This window comes from Xenopus laevis, chromosome 8L (genome assembly GCF_017654675.1).
Source record: "Xenopus laevis strain J_2021 chromosome 8L, Xenopus_laevis_v10.1, whole genome shotgun sequence".
In the NCBI taxonomy this organism is placed as follows: domain Eukaryota; kingdom Metazoa; phylum Chordata; class Amphibia; order Anura; family Pipidae; genus Xenopus; species Xenopus laevis.
The window spans coordinates 89,150,404-89,170,663 of NC_054385.1; the positions used below are offsets into that span (position 1 = coordinate 89,150,404).

Genomic DNA, 20,260 nt, shown 5'->3' on the forward strand with positions numbered 1-20,260 from the left:
TTATGACCTGTTTTTGTTTCTGTAGAAACATGTATATGATAATGCTCTGTACCTGTGTATATGCAAATTTTGAGGTCATTTCCTGTTTTTTGCCTATATAATGTGATACCTGTGATAAGCTGAGAGAACTCTTTTTGGGCTTGACAAAGGGCACATATGTTGTCCGAAACGTTGCCTTGAGTGATGCTCTGATCTTTAATACACTTTTTTGCAATTGACGAGTGCTGCTTCTTCTTTACATACTCTGATGTGGGGATGTGACGGCGTCTCCTATTGGAGCGAGCACCGACCAACACAGCAAGTATACTTCTAAGAGTGCTGGGGCACCCATTGTATAATTTTCTATATTTCCGTAGCCCACGTGCACCTTTATTGGGTTGATTAGACGCGATGGAGAATCAAAGTGGAACGCAACATGGCGCTGGAACGCATCACGGAACCTCAGTCTACACGGAAGCTGAAGTGACGCGTATCCTGTCACACTTTTCCGGTCCTGCGGAGTTTCTGCAAGTGCCGACAGTCACTAATACACGGCGGCAACTAGAAACGCTGCGCAAGAGGACGGTGGATTTGGAACTACACGGGCTGACTTTAGCTGAGTATCACAAAAAGGCATGGATACCACGTGGATTACGAGTAAGTCTACGTCCTACTCTTTTTGCCAATAATACTGGCTATTGTTATCAATTTAAGCAGATTGTCGATAGATGTTCCACTGATATCATGCTATTGACACTTGAATATATTAATAAGGAACTTACAGTGGTCCAACAAGAGATCAGCCAGGTTGAAGCTGAATTAAAACAATGCTGCCCACTTGAGGAACTGGAACAGGTGCATGAACAACTAATTGCAAAGTTGGATCGCTATCGCAAAGAGGGAGAGCGTCAGAAGCGATCGAAGTTTGATAGAGATGCACTTGATTACCAAAAAGGTTATGTGTATGCCTGGTTAACTGATGTGAGAGATAAACATGCTTTTTATCGTTTTGAAGGAAAACGTCATGTACAGGGGCCTAGAGGTGAAGACTCCCACTACTCTAATCAAGAAAGGGCTCAGGGAGCGGATTTTTTGGCAAAATCCCCAAAGAAAGGCCAAGGAGACCATGGAAACGAGGAGGTGTTAAACACAGGAGGCATGACAAGACGACCGCTACGCGGTTGCAGCAAGAGGACAATAAGCAAGTAATTTACAATATTTCTTCTAAACGGCTCACACCAGTTGAGGAGTCAGTATTGTCACTGGGTCTTAATTTTTGTCCGGATAGACCTACGGACTTGTTTCAATTAGATGTTGATCTATACCGCTTTTTTCGTACTTTGAGGCTGAAGGTTCACTTTTTTCAGAAACCACAGGAACAACTGACTTCTAATGGCGATAGCCAGTCATTGGACATTGAGACTTTTGGTTTATACGGCAAAAGTGTGTATGTTCCTCCTACTACATACGCTGCTGTAGAAACATATATTAATAACATCATGGCAGAAGTTAAAAATGTTTGTCAGGTGGAGGGTGATCCTTCATTTGTGACACATAATTTGTCCAAGCAACAGCGTGACGCTTTGAGAGATCTTTCATTGAGAACCGATATTACGATTAAGCCCTCTGATAAGGGGGGCGCAATTGTGGTAATGGACACTACACAGTACATTGCAGAGATTGAGAGGCAATTGGCAGATGGGGAGGTTTATAAACCATTATCCAGTGATCCCCTGTTGGGCATTATACGAAAGATTAAAACTTTACTGGATTATATGGTTGATAGGGGAGTGATCACTGACAAATTGAGGAATTATTTGATGGTCAGGAACCCAGTCACGCCGACCATATATGTTCTCCCTAAAATTCATAAGGACCCAGTGTGTCCACCAGGGAGACCTATAGTGGCCGGCATTGACTCGGTTTTTTGCCCATTAGCGATAATGCTCGATAAAGTACTAAGTCCCTTGATTCAAGAGGTACCTTCCTATATAAGGGATACTGGACATTTTCTTCATAAATTACAATCACTAGGAAATGTGGGGGAGGGTGTAATTCTGGCCACATTGGATGTGGCCAGTCTTTACACGTCTATACCACATAGTGATGGGTTAGAAGCAAGTCAGTGGATACTGAGGGAAGGAGCGCAGTACTCTGTACATCAGATTGATTTCTTCCTACAGGCTTTGGAGATCATATTATGTTGTAACTATTTCACTTTTCGGGAACAGTACTACCTCCAACTACGTGGAACCGCGATGGGATCCAACGTCGCCCCGTCATATGCCAATGCCTTTATGGCAAGGCTTGAACAGCTACACATTTACCTTGATGTAGACTTCTCCAGACATTGTTTGGCCTGGTGGAGGTACATCGATGATGTATTTGTGTTATGGCGGGGTGACGTTGACTCCCTACAGCGGTTCCATGGTAGGATTAATGGGGTACATCCCTCAATCTCATTTACGCTGGTCTATGATCTCCAAAAAATCCACTTTCTTGATGTTCTAGTATACAAAGATTTAGAAGGTTCTATATGTACTTCTTTATTCACAAAGCCTAGGATAGGAATCAAATTCTTCATTTTACCAGTCAGCACCCCCCACATACGAAGAAATCAATCCCCATTAGCCAACTCTCAAGGGTACAGAGGTTAGTGAGTGAAGGGAAGGAAAAAGAGAAGCAGGAACAAATTATGTGCCACAAGTTTAGAGAGAGGGGATACCCAGAAAAGGTGATTCAACAAGCCCAGCAAAGGGTCAGACATCCTAAGGGGAAAATTAAACAGACGCAACGTGTGCCATTTGTCACCAAGTTTCATAACAATAGCGAAGCTATTGGTAAATTACTACGCAAGCATTGGTATATTTTACGAAATGCCTATCCTACCATACCAGAATTTAGAGCACCTCCGCTTATCTCCTATAGGAGAGGCAAAACTATTGGGGCACATGTCACTTCCACTTTAGTGAGAACTAAACCTAAGGAGACTCATACATTTTGGGGAGGTAGATCTAAGGGTATGTATCCTTGCCTTAGCTGCGTACAATGTCCCTTCGTATTGAAAGGGAGAGAGTTTATTCACCCCCAGACTGGCCAACGGATACAGCTAAGAGGACACTTCACGTGTATTTCAAAATTTGCGATTTACGTGTTGACATGTCCGTGTGGTCTCATCTATGTGGGTGAGACCACCCAGATGGTCAAATCACGTATATCGCAACATCGGTCTAGCATTAATTTGGGCAATACCACATTACCTGTCTCAAAGCATTTTGTTGATTTGGGACACACGGCAGATCAGCTTAAATTTATGGTTTTGGAAGTAGTACCGCCCATGAAAAGAGGGGGGGATCGAGAATTGAAACTTAAAAGAAGAGAGGTATGGTGGATTAATATGCTCAAATCTTTATATCCTCGGGGTTTAAATCGTGATTATGACCTGTTTTTGTTTCTGTAGATACATGTATATGATAATGCTCTGTACCTGTGTATATGCAAATTTTGAGGTCATTTCCTGTTTTTTGCCTATATAATGTGATACCTGTGATAAGCTGAGAGAACTCTTTTTGGGCTTGACAAAGGGCACATATGTTGTCCGAAACGTTGCCTTGAGTGATGCTCTGATCTTTAATACACTTTTTTGCAATTGACGAGTGCTGCTTCTTCTTTACATACTCTATATATATATATATATATATATATAAAATGGGAGGCATGAACAGGTGGTCATAACTGACTAGCCTACGGTGGCATATATCCAGCTCTGACTGCAAGGTTTTACTATTCTACAATTCCACAATTCCATTATAACTCCCTCTCTCTGTTGCTGCTGGAGATATACATTGGCTGTGTTGTTGGACTCCACTGTGACCCAGAATCATCCTCTCCACAGCCATAGTGAGTAGCAGGCTCCCCAGAGTGTGTGAGAGCAATGTACATGCTTTGGAATGAAGACACACAGGCTCCCTCTGCCTGTACAACACAGAGCTTAGGCTTGTGCATTTAGCAGCTCCACACTTCCTCCCTCTCCCTCTCAGGGAAACCTTGTTGCTTTCTATCAAGAGCTGCTCTTACCCTGCTCTCTCTCTCACTCTCCCTTTCTCTCTCTGTCACATCTCTCCATCATTTCTGCCTGGAAGTCTAACTCCACTCCCAGCTGAACAGCATTGCTATCTTTGGATTCATCAGGAAGAAAGTGAGGTGCACCAAGCAAGAGAGAAAGAGAGAAAGCTTCCAGTCCACAAGCAACAGAGAATCAGCTCTTCGGGCTTCTACTCTCTAGGTGAGACGAGCTCTGACATCCAATCTGTGTGTATCTATGCTAATAGCTTGTGCCGAGGCTCTGGGGTCGGACTATGAGCTGGGGATATGAGTAGAAGTCTGGGCTCACTCTGGCTCGGGGACAGTTTGTAGAGGAAGGAAATGAGAGTTAAAAATAAAACAAGTTGGACACCAAGCAAGGCAGCTTCTGTCTCTTATAGCTCCTGCTTCTAGAGTTCTGCTGGGATCTGTATTCAACATAATCAGCGAGCCTTTCCTTGTGCCTGTAATCTAGGTAGCACTCTGTTGCTGCATAGGTAAGTGCTGAGTATTACCATAGGGCTAGTCATAGAAATATTCACTTTTTGGGGCTAAAACCTGAGAAGATTTTAAAGCTACCAGAGTTCCACTAAAGCCTTTTGGATGTCCTGGGATAGTTATTGTTGTAGTTCAGCAAGAGCCACAGGTTGCAAATTGAGAAGAATCAATGTATGTGTATTAAAATATTACAGTTTGCTGATAGTGTGAGGGATTGTTTTTGGTCTCAGCATTGCTTGATGAATGATATTGGTTCCTGAGGATATCTTATAATATGTAGGGGTGCTTATATAGCCTCAGCATAATCTGTATATGCTTGCAAATTTCTAAATCTAATACCATCTTCCTCAAATAGAGGGCACCTGTATAAATCCAAGCATTTGTGGTTAGTTGTTTGGAAAAAGAACAGTTGCTGTCTGGCAAATTGATAACTTTGAGGTAATTTAGGGCCGGGAACATCCATAATAAACAGATGGTTTATATGATAGGTGTTGTAAATTTTCATCCATTGCATTTTTCCTAAATAGAGAATGCAGTGAGGGCATCGGTTATAGTGTACACAGAGTATATTTTCTCAGCATGTTTGCTTTTATACAGATGAATTGGAACTGTTATATTTGTTGCCTTAACAGATACAGTACAGATCGACTGCAGGACAACAGCACCCCTAGGGGCACATTTACTTAGTTCAAGTGAAGGAATACAATAAAAAATACTTCGAATTTTGAATTTTGAGTTTTTTGTGGCTACTTCAACCATCAAATTGGCTACTTCGACCTTCAACTACGACTTCGACTTTGATTCAAACTAAAAATCGTTTGACTATTCGATAGGCTTTCTAACAATATTGTAGGTGAAGAAAAATCATTTGATCGATGGATTAAAATCCTTCGAATCGTTTGATTCTAAGGATTAAATCGTTCATCGAACGAATTGCGGTAAATCCTTCGACTTTGATAGGATTTAAATTCGACAGTCGAATATCGAGGATTAATTAACCCTCGATATTCGACCCTAAGCAAATGTGCCCCTTCGTTTTTAAAAAAGATGTTACTTATGAAGGCTGAGCAAACAGTAAGGCAGTTACAGTTCATATCTAGAAATGTAGAGTATGCAATAAATTAAAGGTTGATGAGAAAATATACCATGTTCCTATATATTAAATCTAATACATAGGAAAGAAATTTAATAGTGTGATTGTTTTCCTTTAGCAGAATGTTTTTTTTATGGCTGGCACATGTATAACGATTTCCATAAAAACATAAAATGATCCTTAGTGTTCTGGGAAATACAGCCTATATATAAGCCTCTCTCTATATAAACATATGTGAGAGAATGAGCTATACATAAAATCAGACATTCCTGCACACAATATTGTATTCCTGTAATATCATGCTGAGGATCATCTAAGATGTTCAGGTCTTAAAGGCAGTTAATGCTAAATATATAATGTTATTTAGAAATAGTACATTTGATCTCTTGTGTTCAATTCTCTGTCTGGGGACTCCACCCCAAAACTGTTTTTGCATAATGAAAGAAAATTTTATTTTAGCAAAGTTTCCAATATACATTATTACGTTATTGCTATCGAAAGCAGTATCTGTCTTGTTGATTGTATTTGCTGCACTATTGGTTCTGACTCCTCAAACAGAATCAGAAGCTGATTAATGGACCTGAAGGAGAACTGCCATTTGCAGCCTTTTTTAAAAGCTAAAATCAGAGAACGCAAAGGGATCATCAAATACTGTTTTCAATAGCAATTCCAAATAGCTCTGACACTGTTGCGTATGTGCACTGCACAAAGGGAACTCTGGATTTACCATAAACTCAAGGCTGCCTCACTCACTTCATGCCTTATTTGAATGCACTGGGCCCTGTACTTTGTACTCAGTTAAAAATTCTCAGAACAGACTAATCAGGTGCAGTATGTGTATATAGGTGCAATTACCTTTGGTACAATTACCTTTGTGAATCGCGCCCATTTTTGAGCTTTGCACTTCAGTTTGTAAATGAGCCCTATAGACCCGATTTAGAAAAGGTTGTAGTCCCCAGAAGATGCCAAACCTTTGAATGCTGTGACCCAGAATGCATAGGGGGCCCTGGGAGGCACTAAATGATTAGGGTTGCCACCTTACTGGTATTAAAAGCTATGGCTGGGACCAGTACAGGTATGGGATCCGTTATCCAAAAACCTGCTATTTAGAAAGCTATGAATTACAGGAAGGCCATCACCAAAAGACTCCATTTTAATCAAATAATTACATTTTTCTCTGTAGTAATAAAACAGTAGCTTGTACTTGATCTCAAATAAGATATAATTAATTATTATTTGAGGCAAAGTAATCCTATTGGGTTTAATTAATGAGTAAATTATTTTTTTAGTAGACTTAAGGTATGGCGAGCCAAATTAGGTCCCAAGCATTCAGGACAACAGGTCCCATACTTGTATTACAAATTTGCAGGGAATGTATTTGTTGGCACTCCTGCCTGCACCCAATTTCCCTTCCTTACCTCTCCTTACCAAATTGCAACTTGATTGGGCCTGATCTTTCCTGTTTGTGTCCTTGTGCCCCTTTTCGGTCATTGCCCTGCCATTCCTAGATGTCCAGCCAGAATTTTTTTTAAAAAAAGAGGTGGCAGCCCTATGTGATATGCAGCATTTTCAATACATGTTTATGAAGACTCTCTTACTCTTAAAATGTTGGGGGTGGGCTGAAAATGATTTTGCTTGGGACCAAATTAACTTCTAGTTACTGTATATTACTTCCAATGAACTTAATAATTCTGAAGAAGGCGAAGTATGGATGCAGAGTTCCCACTTCAAATGTTTTAAGCAAGTGCTATCCAGCTTTGTCAATGAATTGGACCTATCTGCAGAGTAGCCTATGCGGGTGCAACTGGCCATGTCTGCTCCAACCTTGACCCTGCTGCACCCAGGCCACACACCCAACACCTGCTCTCTGCTCTGCTTGCTTTCCAGTTTTTTTGTGTGTGACGTCTATGCTTTTCAATTGTGGGGTAAACAGAGAATCTACTTTTTAATGCATTTAAATGGCAAGGGGTAAGTTAATATTCATGTGAAAATTATGACAGAGGTCGAACAGGTAAGGGGTGACTATATCAAGACGACACCTCAAAAATGTAGATGAGTTGAAATGTCTGTAACTTCCAAACCACCTCCTGAAGGAATACCTGTGCAAGAATTATTTCTTGGATGGAACGAAAACAAAAAGAAATTTACTGAACTACAATTCGTAAAGATTGGTGCTAATTGCTGGGGGGTTAGATTTTAGATGTATTTAAAGTATTTGATGAAGAAGGAATGTTAAGGCACTATGTAAGATGAAAAGTGAGCTTTGCTATAACCTCCCGAGAAATAAAGATGGAAAATACAAAATTGGATCTAATAAAGGTAGAAATAAATATATAAACGCAAAAGATTATTAAGAGTTAATGAAATATAAAGATAACAAATTTATAAAGAATATTTAACAATTCATTGTAAAATTAATATATAATGAAATAATTAAATTAATCTAAGACATCAATTTTATTAACCACAATAAAATATTCCATTACATTAATTTTATTGTATTTATTATATTTATATATTTGATGGTTTATTGAAATATACCATTTAATTAATGGGACTATTAGCCGAGCAACGTTTTCATCCCGTGCCATGATTGATTTGTAATACGCTGATGATTGTGTATGTAACGTAGTAAGAGTAGAAAAGACTCAGGAGAGACTGGAAGGGAAGTTAGCGCAGCATTGCCTTGGAGACGCATCCGCCTGCATGAAAAAGGAACTGAGAAATAGAGAAAGTCGGGAAGGACCCGTAACCATGACAACCAATCCTTTTAAGAGGCTTAGAGAAGAATCTTCGCCTACGGAAAGCCTCTGATGAAGTCGCTAAGCGACGAAACGCGTAAGGCATAGTTGGCTGACATCATACCCGGGCGCCCAGGAAGTAACAAGTGAAGCAGCGTGTAAAGGCAACGCTAGTCGGAACCTGAACCGCAACCACTAAAGACACTTATAACAACTGGGACAAAACTGAGAGAGATGTTATGCCTGTTTTAACCACTTAAATGTGTGTAAATACAAAACTATATTATCTATTTTTCCTTTTTCATTCTATGTTTTTTCCCTGAGCTTTTATTAGCGCTGACCTATTTGAACTTTGGATTCCTGCTTTTTCATTCAAGGAGAAACGAGGACTGTTGGGTCAGAAAACAAGGGGAAATCTCAGAAACTTTGGTCATACAAAAATAATTTTATTATTTTTGGTTTGCAGTAAATTTGGATGGAGTGTAAAGTTAACAGCCATTGGACTTTGGAGCAGTGGAAATCCATCCTTTGGAGTGATAAACGGCAATTCATTATCTGAAAGTCTCATGGAAAAGTCTGGGTTTGTGAGATGGAAAAAATGGTCTGGGGCTGCTTAGCCTGTTTTTTATGGTCTGCACATTGCAATGAAAGCAAACCTTAAGGTTACATTATACTATGACATTCTTGACTATATACTTTACTATTTTGTGGCAACAGTATTGGGAAGGTTATTTCCTGTTTTAGCACAATAATGACCCAATAAACAACGTGAGCTCTGTACAGAATGGGCTGCTGAGATGGGAGTGAAAGAAATTGACTGACTTCCAGAGAACTCTGACCTTAACCCAACCTGTGGGATTAGTTAGAACATTGACTGAGATTCGGGACTTATCCGCAATCCGATTTACAAATGGGGGTACTTTATTTATTATAATACACAAATTTCAGTAAATCATGTGACAGAAATTACATCAGAACTCACCGTTTATAACTGATGACATCAGAACTCACCGTTTATAAGGATATAATTTACAAGATGTATTCATGGCTTTTGTGTTTTTTATATATATATATATATATATATATATATATATATATATATATATATATATATATATATATATATATATATATATATATATATATATATATATAAAGTTGGTTTGGGAATGGACATGAGATGTGGATCATGTAGATAAAACAATGTATATTTTACTGCATCATTTGTGCAGAGATCTAAAAGGGCCTAATTTCTGGTATATTGAAGTGAGGTTCACATATTTCCTCCAGGCAGGAGTGTACAATACAGAGAGTGACAAATATATATTTGCTGGAGGGAGGGTGGATTGCAAAGAGGAACATGACCATAGTGATTGTGTGAAAAAAGTGTCTGTGTGCTGAATTACAATAACCAGAGATGGGTCAACAATAATAAGAATGAAATAGGGGTTTGTGTGGTGGGGGATTGCAATAATAAGCACGAAGGAGGTATGTGTGAGTGATGGGTAAATATAATAATAATTTGTTTGATTGTGGGTATTGCAGTAAAGTGAGGGGGTGAGGGGTGTGGGGGTACATTAAGGAGAATGAAGGGTATGTTGGTGGAAGAATACAGTATAGAGAATGGAGGCCTGTGTTTTTGTAGAAGTGTTTATTTTACTGAAGAGAAAGAAGTAAAAGAATACATGTAGGGGTGATACATGTATGAGATGGAGATATGTGTGGAATGTGGATACTACAGCAGTGTGTGTGATTATACTGAGAGAGGAGGATATGTATGGTGCAGGATACATTGACTAAGGTGTGTTTCTGATGAAGGAGGAAATCAAGTGAGGAAAGTGAAGAAGATATGTGTGGGGGGCATATGAGGTGATTCTGAGTGTTTTGTTGTTTCTGCATTTTGTAGCTCTGTGGGTGTAGGGCACCACCATTGAATAAAAAGGGCTCAGTGTAGGTTTGTGCAAGCATTTATCACTGAAAAACACAATACTCACGTAACTGCACTGTGCATTTTCAGGCAATTTAATGTAGGAGGTCCTAGAAAATGTGTGTGGTGGGAAGTAAAATAGGAAGAATAAAGGAGGTATATATGTGTATGAGTATTAAAGTGAGAAGGTTAAGGGTGGTGTGGGTGTGTGGAGAAGTACAATAAGGAGAACAAGAGGTATATAGGTGTGGGGTGCGTGTGTGAAGAAGTACAATAAGGATAATGGGGAGGTATGTATTTGTGTGTGTAGGGTATTAAACAAAGGGATGTGTGTGGGAGAAGTATAATAAGGGAGATATTTGTTGTGTTTGGGTATAAAGTGAGAAGGCTGAGGGAAATATGTGTTTGTGTGTGGAGAAGTGCATCAAGCAGAATAAGAGGTATATATGTGTGGGTATTAAAGTGAGGTGGTTGAGGGTGGTGTGGGTGAAAATACAATATGGAGAATAAGAGGTGTGGGGTGTAAATAAGTGTGGTGTGTGTGTGTGGAGAAGTACAATAAGGAAAATGGGGAGGTATGTATTTGTGTGTGGACATTACACGGGGAGATGTGTGTGGGAGAAGTACAATAAGGAACCTAAGAGAGATATTTAATTTTGTGAGTATTAAAGTGAGAAGGCTGAGGGAGAAAGCACAATACAGAGAATACAGAGAATAAGGGAAGTATATGATGTGTTTGGGGATTACAGTGAGAATGGAAGGGAGAAATGTGTGTGGGGGAAGTACAATAAGGAGAATAAGAGAGGCATATGTTAGTGTGTGCGTGTGGGATTACAGTGAGGAGTGTGAGAGAGATGTGTGTTTGAGGAAAGCACAACAAAGAAAAAGAAGGTATATGTTTGGGTAGGAAATGACAATACAGTACAGTGATGTGTGTTGTTTCATGTTCATACAGCTCATTAAGCAGTATGAATAATACCTAAGATTACTGTGTGGTTGCTTCCAAGGGCAAAGTGCTAAGCTAGCATTATTGCTGCCTGGTTTCCTTAGCTCCCACTGTGTACCCTGAATACATAGTGAACACATAAGGCACTGTCGATGACACAACAGTTTGTGAGAGAGCAGGACTAGGGAGCTTCACTTTCAAAGGATTAAAGTACCTTAGAACACCATATGAGATGGTTTTGATGCCCAAACCTTAGACTGTTTACCTTTTTGAGAAGAAATTCATATTGAAAAAAATGCAAAACTTAAGAGCCTTCCAAATTAACATGTAAGGGTTCACAACGTCTGACAGAGGAGTGATTCCAAGTACAGGGCTTGCCTTGTTCTGTTTATCCTGAATTTACATCTGTTTCACGTTCGCAAGCTTATTTGCAGATTGCAGTTTTGTGCCATGTGTAATTGTACAGGGAACACTGTGATCTTAGGTGGAGCTGTTGGAATACATTGGCTGTTTTTAGCTTTCCACAATATTACAATCCTCTATTGGAGTCACTGCACACTGTGGCATCCAAGCAGTTAATGGCACAGGCATATTTTCTCCAAATTTGCAAAGATATTTTAATTTCATGTACAGGAAAGGTAAGCTTGCCTCCTCCGTTAAATAGGAATATTGTTTATTCATTGGGTGTGAGTATTTTCTCCCTCAGCTTTAAGTTTGCCAAAGCAAAGCACCACAAAAATGTAGATTTATCTTAATACAGAGGAGTTTTTGTATTTTGTTCCCCTGCATTTGCTTGGGAAGGGAGATGAACTGTTTTGGACTGTATGATTTTGTTAGGTGCTACATCTTAAAATAAGTATGTGTGTGTTGAGCAAGCTTGAATGTATATATGTACTGTATGTGTGTGATAATGTGTAATTGTGTACACATTTTAAAAAATATGAACAAACTTGAAATTTTCAGTTAAGATTATGTGGCTGTAGAGCGTGAAGACAGAACTTTGTAAATGTAACCTAATAACTTATGTATCTCAGATTCCTTACAAAGTAAAAACCTTTCTGATGATGACTGGGACTGATGATAACTGTTAAATTAGCATAGGCATTATTTTCCGAAAGCAAGCTGAAACTTATCTCTATATTTTTTAGTACTTAAATTTCAGCATTGTAGGTTAGGAGCAATGAATAATTCAATCTGTTCTGGTTCCTCTTCCTTTGGCTAAATTGATCTTTTTGCAATTAGTAATGTTTATCTCAGAATTACAGTATCATCTGTTTGTACATGTACTGTAAAGTAATGATTTTTTATTACAGGGACTTTGTCATCAAAACAATAGACTGCCAGTGTTAGAAAGCTCAGAGCAATATTGAGTGAAGCTGTCAGTTTACCTTAAAGCTATAGAAACACAGAGCAAAATGTTCAGCCAACTGCTCGAGGTGAATCAGGTGACTAATGTTACATGCGTGGGACCTTTGTAGGCCACATTTTCTGTAAAAATACTGGCCTTCCTATATTTTTTTCTTATAATTCTTCTTATTTCCAATAGGACAAATAATTAAATACAGGTACTTATTATATCACTTGATATTTGGGGCAATTTCAGAGGCCCTTACTCATGTGTTCTATATTATGTAGCCTTATGAAAACCATTAACATAATTACATAGCTTCCAGCGATCCTTAATTTTTAGGGCCAGACCCTTGTTTTGACTTTCTAATATTCATTTATAGCGACGGGTGAAAAATTAGCAAAACGTGAATTGTGACGCGTCAATTTTGACGCCAGCGTTAAAGTCAATGGGCATCCGAATAATTTGATGCACAACGGATCTGATGCAATCAACTTTTCTGACGCACTGCCAAAATGTTTTGACACCGGAGAGTTTTTTCAACGTGGAAATTTGCCGCAAATTCGGGCCTGGCAAATTTATTCTTCCATCACTATTCATTAATAGTGTGTAGAGGCACACACTGGAACACTAAGGGGCCAGTTCACTTAGCTCGAGTGAAGGAATAGAGGAAAAATACTTTGAATTTCGAAGTGGTTTTTTGGCTACTTCGACCATCGAATGGGCTACTTCGACCTTCGACTTCGACCTTTGACTTCGGATCGAACGATTCAAACCGAATCGAATGAATTGTGCTAAATCCTTCGACTTCGATATTTGAAGTCGAAGGATTTTAATTCGGCAGTCGAATATCGAGGGTTAATTAACCCTCGATATTCGACCCTAGGTAAATTTGCCCCTAAGTGGCAGACATCTACACCCTATAGAACCCATACTCTATGACCTGTTGATAGGAAGTGACTTGCACTGGGCTGGAAAGTCACAAGGTGTGTATTTACTTAAAGCTTTAAATACAGATCAGTGGAACATCTTATGCCTCCTAAATGATGCACAAGATAGGGGATGCCTTGTACTGCTCCTCCTACATGCAGCACAGGCATGCACTGCCAGAACAGCATTCAGAGATGGGCACGACCTTTTGAATTTCAGTAGTGCAAAGAGTTTTGCCTCTAAGTGGCACCTGTTTTTTTTTTTTCTTTGTGCCTGGCCATATTAAATTAGCCCTTCTGAGTTTTTCGGTCCGTTTTGTTCCTGGAAAATAATTATTTAGAACAAAATATGGTCATAAACCAGCTAATTGTGTTCTTGTTCACTCTATAACTTCCAGTTATTGAAAAGAAGTGTGTAAAATGATTATATGAAAAGTAAATATATCATATTGTATATATTAGGTATGGCAAGTTATACCCCGTTTCCACATAAGTCATAGGTCCGCACAAGCCACTATGCGGTCATTTCAGTGGCCAGACTGGATAGAGATCTACTCATTTGGCCAGAGATGTTTTCTGCTTGGTGAGATTTGTTTAGATAACATAGTTATGTAAACTGTTTCTGTTTGCTCACCTTTATTAAATACTGTTTATTAAGTTATTGAAAATTACTGCTGGCACACAGTACATATATTTTTGCAACTGTATACACTCTGGCACTAACTCTCACTTTCCAGTTCAGTAAATAATGCCTGTAGGCAGAGGACAGATTGAATATAACCTCAAGCTTTTTTTTACTCGTGATATAATATAATAATATAATAGTGTAAAGTCTTAAAGGGGTGGTTCACCTTTAATTAAACTTTTAGTATTTATAGAATGGCTAGTTCTTAGCAACATTTCAGTTGGTTTTATTATTTTTTTATAGTTTTTAAACTATTTGCCTTCTTCTTCTGACTCTTTTCAGCTTTAAAATGGGGGTCACTGACACCATCTAAAAAACAAATGCTCTATAAAGCTACAAATGTATTGTTATTGTTACTTTTTATTACACATCTCTATTAAGTCCCTCTCCTATTCACAGTCCAGTCTATTATTTATATCAATGCATAAATGCTGGGGTAATTTGGTCACTAGCAACCACACTGATGAGATTGCAAACTGGAGAGCTTCTGAATAAGAAACTAAATAACTCAAAAACCAGAAATAATAAAAATTGAAATCCAATTGCAAATTGTCTCAGAATATCACTCTCTATATGATACTAAAAGTTAATTTAAAGGCGAGTAACTCCTTTAAGAGCAACAGCAATGTGAAAGAACTTTATAGGAGGTGCTACATAAGGATTGGCTGTTGCTTAACCCCATGTAATCAGCAGCCTTAGTTTAGCAGTAAACTTGTGTTTTTTTGCCTCCAAGACTTGTTTCCAAGCCAGGAATTTTAAAAAGTACATGCTTTGAGGCCACTGGAGCAACATCAAAGGAATTGACAAGCAACATCACGCACACAAACCACTGGTTGGGGATCAGCCCAATAACATATTAACAATACATCTAGTATAAAAAAGTAGCCAGTACAAGACTGGAGGGAAGTATACACAGTTCTAAATGTAGGAGAAATTAGTTAGATTATATTAATAGTAATAAGATGCCTGATGGGAAAGCCTATCAACCATCTGTAAGGAAAAAATAAACAATATAAAGAAAACAATAGTATCAAGCAATCATGATTCACAATAACATTAAACAGAGTAATTAAAAAGGGAAGTATTGTTATTCTTTATAGCAGAGCTTTCCCTGTTGCACAGCAGACTTACACAGTCCAAGAGGCTTCTCCTGGCACAGGCTCTCAGCATCTGTCGATCAAAGGTATGACTAGGTAGAAAGCAATTTATAATTTACCACCCTACCAGCTCATTAAGCTAACGTGCAAAGTTTGGAATGTTTGGTCCTTCTAAAGTAAAAACTGACAGTAATTTGAGAAAGCAAAACAGCTTGCTTAATATTTAGATAATAAATGACATTTTTCATTAATTGGTTATAGGCATGACAAACCTTTAAATCTCTTGGATAGGCATAAGGAAAATATAAAGTACAGGCTGTACAGATACCAAACAGCAGGTTTAGGCAGCTAAGGTTGTACGAGTGCATTGGCACCTCAGAAATAGCACTGACTTGTCAGTAGCACTATCCAATTTGTTATATGTGAAAACTAGAGATGTCGCGAACTGTTCGCCGGCGAACTTGTTCGCACTCGCCGGAAGTTCGCGAACGTCGCGCGACGTTCGCCATTTTGGGTTCGCCATTGTTGGCGCTTTTTTTTGCCCTCTCACCCCAGACCAGCAGGTACATGGCAGCCAATCAGGAAGCTCTCCCCTGGACAACTCCCCTTCCCTATAAAAACCGAAGCCCTGCAGCGTTTTTTCACTCTGCCTGTGTGTGCTGAAGAGATAGTGTAGGGAGAGAGCTGCTGCCTGTTAGTGATTTCAGGGACAGTTGAAAGTTTGCTGGCTAGTAATCGTTTTGATACTGCTCTGTTATTGGAGGGACAGAAGTCTGCAGGGGTTTGAGGGACATTTTAGCTTAGGTAGCTTTGCTGGCTAGTAATCTACCTTCTACTGCAGTGCTCTGTATGTAGCTGCAGTGGGCAGCTGTCCTGCTTCTGATCTCATCTGCTGACTGCTGCAATAACAGTAGTCCTTGTAAGGACTGCTTTTATTTATTTTTTTGTTGTTTTACTACTACTACTACTACTACTACTATAAGAGCCCAGTGCTATTAGTCTAGCAGTGTTGGGGAGTGGGACTGGTGTGCTAATCTGCTGCTCCTAGTAGTTCAGCAGCACCAACTTTAATTTTTTTTTTTTAATATTCATTTTTTTTTTATTTTACTTTTTTTATTTTACTACCGCTGTAGTAGTGTATAAGTTGACCTTTTAGGCATTATTTGCCCTGTAGGCATTATTTGCACACTGTTTTCTTCAACCCGCCATCGAGCTGTGTGACCTTGTTCCCATTCTGTCTAAATATCCATAATATTACCGTCTCCAGAAAAAACACCGGAGTGACTTTTTTCAAGCAGCCATAATATATTTTACGTAATCCGTATCCACCGCTGTAGTAGTGTATACGTTGACCTTGTAGGCATTGTTTGCCCAGTTTTTTTGGCCGCAGCCACTGAAGCACAGAGGCCAGAAAAAATATGCCATATAAATGCTGAAAATAGTCATTTTTTGCCATACGTTGACTCAACGTATATGGCAAAAAATTACTATTTTCAGCATTTATATGGCATATTTTTTCTGGCAACTGTGCTTCAGTGGCTGCGACCAAAAAAACTGGGCAAACAATGCCTACAAGGTCAACGTATGGCAAAAAATGACTATTTTCAGCATTTATATGGCATATTTTTTCTGGCAACTGTGCTTCAGTGGCTGCGTCCAAAAAAACTGGGCAAACAATGTCTACAAGGTCAACGTATGGCGAAAAATGACTATTTTCAGCATTTATATGGCATATTTTTTCTGGCAACTGTGCTTCAGTGGCTGCGTCCAAAAAAACTGGGCAAACAATGCCTACAAGGTCAACGTATGGCAGTTGTTTAAAGAGAACAGTAGATTACTAGCCAGCAAAGCTACCTAAGCTAAAATGTCCCTCAAATCCCTGCAGACTTCTGTCCCTCCAATACAGAGCAGTATCAAGCAGATTACTAGCCAGCAAACTTACTATCATCTGTCCCTGAAATCACTAACAGCTCTCCCCCTACACTATCTCTTCCAAGCACACACAGGCAGATTTTTCAGATACATTTTTGCCCTTGATCCCCCTCTGGCATGCCACTGTCCAGGTCGTTGCACCCTTTAAACAACTTTAAAATCATTTTTCTGGCCAGAAATGTCTTTTCTAGATGTTAAAGTTCGCCTTCCCATTGAAGTCTATGGGGTTCGCGAACCGTTCGCGAACCGCTCGCATTTTTGCGCAAGTTCGCGAATATGTTCGCGAACTTTTTTTCCGACGTTCGCTACATCCCTAGTGAAAACATGCATGTTTTAAGGGAGTTAAAGGAGCTAGCATATAGTGTCTTTTTTTGGTTAGCATTTTAAGTAAAATGTATCCTGTATGAAGCATGCTTGCAATTCAAAACATAACCTTCCTTGATGCTAAATGTAAGTGCAGTTCCCCTGTGTGTTTTACATTTCCTGCTCTCTTCCTGACATACAATACAGTAACATTTGCATTTCTGCAACCACTTTGAGGAAGATAAGATTGCTAACGTTTTATTAATATTTCTTTGTATTTATAGGAAAGAGGCCATTGCCAGCTTTGTACTGAATATGTAATTGGTCAGTGTGGAGCTATTGGGACCCTCACAACATTATATATGTCTCTCTTCATGCAGGAGTCAGATTTTGATTGTTAGGTCTATTATATTTTAGGGTGTTATACTTTCCTATCAGATTAGAGCTAATTAAAATAACAGATTCCAGCACAACAAACAAATCTGAAAAATGTACTGACTTTGGCACAGATCATGCATATAGAGAGACAGGAGAGAGTTTTTAAGCAGTTTGTTGTGGTCAAACAGATTTACATTTTTCTGTTATGGTGTCTGTTGCATCATGAGATATACTCTGCAGTATTTTTAGGTCAGTCCTATTCTCGTGTAAAGTGACCTCTACACTTTTACGCCTCCTAGACCTTTTTGCCCCTGCCATTGGTGATGGGATTACCCTCTTCACATTGCTAGAGCATCTTTCAGATATTCCTTGTGATGTACCTCAAGAATGGGTTGAGACCAACTAATTTCATTTCTAATAGACAAATATTTGTACCATAAACTATAACAAGAAATGTAGCATTTTTGAAAATTATGTGGTCTTTGATCATGTGTTAGGGCTCCCTTTGTGCTGTGGACCCAAATGTGCTTTTTGCACTAGTAAGTTGAAGGTTTGTTACATTAATTTCAATGCCCCCCCCCATGAAAGCCATAATGACACAGATGTAGTGTATTTCAGTCATTTTTGTTTGGCACAAATATGCTGTGACACTGGGAAAATGCTGCTGTGTGGGGAATAAATATGGCAAACCACAGTAAAACTTATACTGCTAACATTTATATTTTAGCAGTATACATTTTACTGTGGTTTGCCATATTTATTCCCCACGCACTATGATGTTGGATTTATTTGTAGCCATGGTTGCCTTGAAGCTCCAAGCCTTTTATTTGTATGCATTCCTGCTGGCTGGGCTGGATGAATTGGCGGTGGCACAGGCAATTGAAACAGAACATGAATGTGGTTGCTGGCACTGGCAAGTGACATGCCATTTGCAGCATTATGCTAAAATAGCTAATATTTTATCTAGACTTTCCTTCTTTTTTATTCTCTAATTCCACAATTATTCTTTGTTACACTATTGCTTAATTCAAAATCTTGTAACATTTGATTTGCATAATTCTACTAAACTAAATCTATGACATTTAGAATTTACATTTTGTGCTTTTCAGTTTAAGACTTAAATATTGTTGTATTTGAAAACATCACTTTGGTTAAGTACTATGTAATTAGGCCCAAGAAACACAAAAAGTAAAGTTTATTTGGTGCCAAAGATACAACATTGCCAGACCTTAGGGTTCATATTCAACTTCAACAGGAGCTAATTGATGCTATAACAATGTACATATCAAAGCATTTTCTTTATGTCCCCACACCAGAATGACGGAAGTGATGAACACACTTGATCCTGCGATGGAAGAATTTACACTAAGTGCGTCAGCAGGTGCAGAAGGCCAGGCTGTCCAGGTAAGGGCCTTAATATTGTGCTTTAAATTTCTCCATTTTGCACAGTATTTTCTATTGCCTAAAGCTTGTAGTTCTGTTTTCATTCTAGAACCTCCACTGCTTTAAAAAATGGAAATTAAGCTCTTGCTGCCCCTGGTAACCAGAGAGGCGCTGCCACCTGCTGCAAGTTTTTCAACTCACCTCATTTGCACTGGGCCCCTGGTTCATGGAGAAGTCAATGGGAGTTGTCCTAGGCAAAATTTAAGCAATTTTTTTGAAACAAATTTAAAATGAGCTTAATACAAATTCTGTTTTTGAGTATTGTCATGGTTCTATTCAATCGCGATTTTTTAAAAAAATAAGCAAATTGAGTTTATTCGAATTGAATAAAACTAAAAAAAATTACACATTTGAATTTTGATTTGTTTGCACATAAATATCCTTTTTTTTGTTGTACAAGTAACCTACCGTATATACTCGAGTATAAGCCGAGTTTTTCAGCGTCCAAAATGTGCTGAAAAAGTCTACCTCGGCTTATACTCGGGTCAATGTGCAAAATCACAATCAATGCGCTCCTTCAATGTCCTCCTGTGACCCGCACGGCAGGCATTTTCCCTGCACTATAGTGTTTGTTCGGGCATGCGCCGATACTTGAACTTTCCCTTGAGTTTCCAAAGTACAGGCGCCGATGTGTAATTGCCCGCAGCTAGGGCTGGATTAAACAGTACAACCGGCTTCAGAGGCGCATCTCTTTCTCACTCACACATTCTCCATGCAGCGGCATACAGCTTCCCATGCGCGATCCTCCCAGCTCCGCCCACACAGCGCACCAATTGTTAGTCTCGCCTTAGATCGCCAGATTATTGCCTCAAGGTGTCTGTTTTCCGGCTCACCGTAGGGCCTGCTGCCTGCTAAATTATACGGCGCTTGGTTAGGGG

General features: G+C 39.1%; 2 protein-coding genes across 4 annotated transcripts in view; both read left to right on the forward strand.

The window, feature by feature from the left end:
• The first annotated feature begins 286 nt into the window (after positions 1-286).
• LOC121397091 lies at positions 287-3,233 on the forward strand. 2 transcript variants are annotated; one of them, XM_041573078.1, is made up of 2 exons: positions 287-636; positions 995-3,233. In XM_041573078.1, the coding sequence occupies exon 2, from the start codon at positions 1,479-1,481 to the stop codon at positions 2,634-2,636; it is 1,158 nt and encodes a 385-aa protein (XP_041429012.1). In that variant the 5' UTR covers positions 287-636; positions 995-1,478; the 3' UTR covers positions 2,637-3,233. The 2 variants fall into 2 exon arrangements, with proteins under 2 accessions (XP_041429012.1, XP_041429013.1); XM_041573079.1 differs by having other exon boundaries at positions 298-636.
• A 777-nt stretch (positions 3,234-4,010) lies between these two features.
• Positions 4,011-20,260, forward strand: part of XB5959262.L (provisional ortholog of LBH regulator of WNT signaling pathway L homeolog) — a 38,927-nt gene continuing 22,677 nt past the window's right edge. Inside the window, exons 1-2 of one of the 2 annotated variants that reach the window (XM_018230574.2) lie at positions 4,011-4,264; positions 19,256-19,343. In XM_018230574.2, coding sequence (XP_018086063.1) covers positions 19,257-19,343 — 87 coding nt within the window. In that variant the 5' untranslated portion in view covers positions 4,011-4,264; position 19,256. Of the gene's footprint in view, positions 4,265-4,416; positions 4,560-19,255; positions 19,344-20,260 lie in introns of those variants that run through there. The other variant, XM_041573080.1, reaches the window with a different exon arrangement.

Excerpts from the sequence above, each read along its gene's own strand:
- LOC121397091 (XM_041573078.1), top strand. The coding sequence starts at position 1,479 with ATGGCAGAAGTTAAAAATGTTTGTCAGGTGGAGGGTGATCCTTCATTT.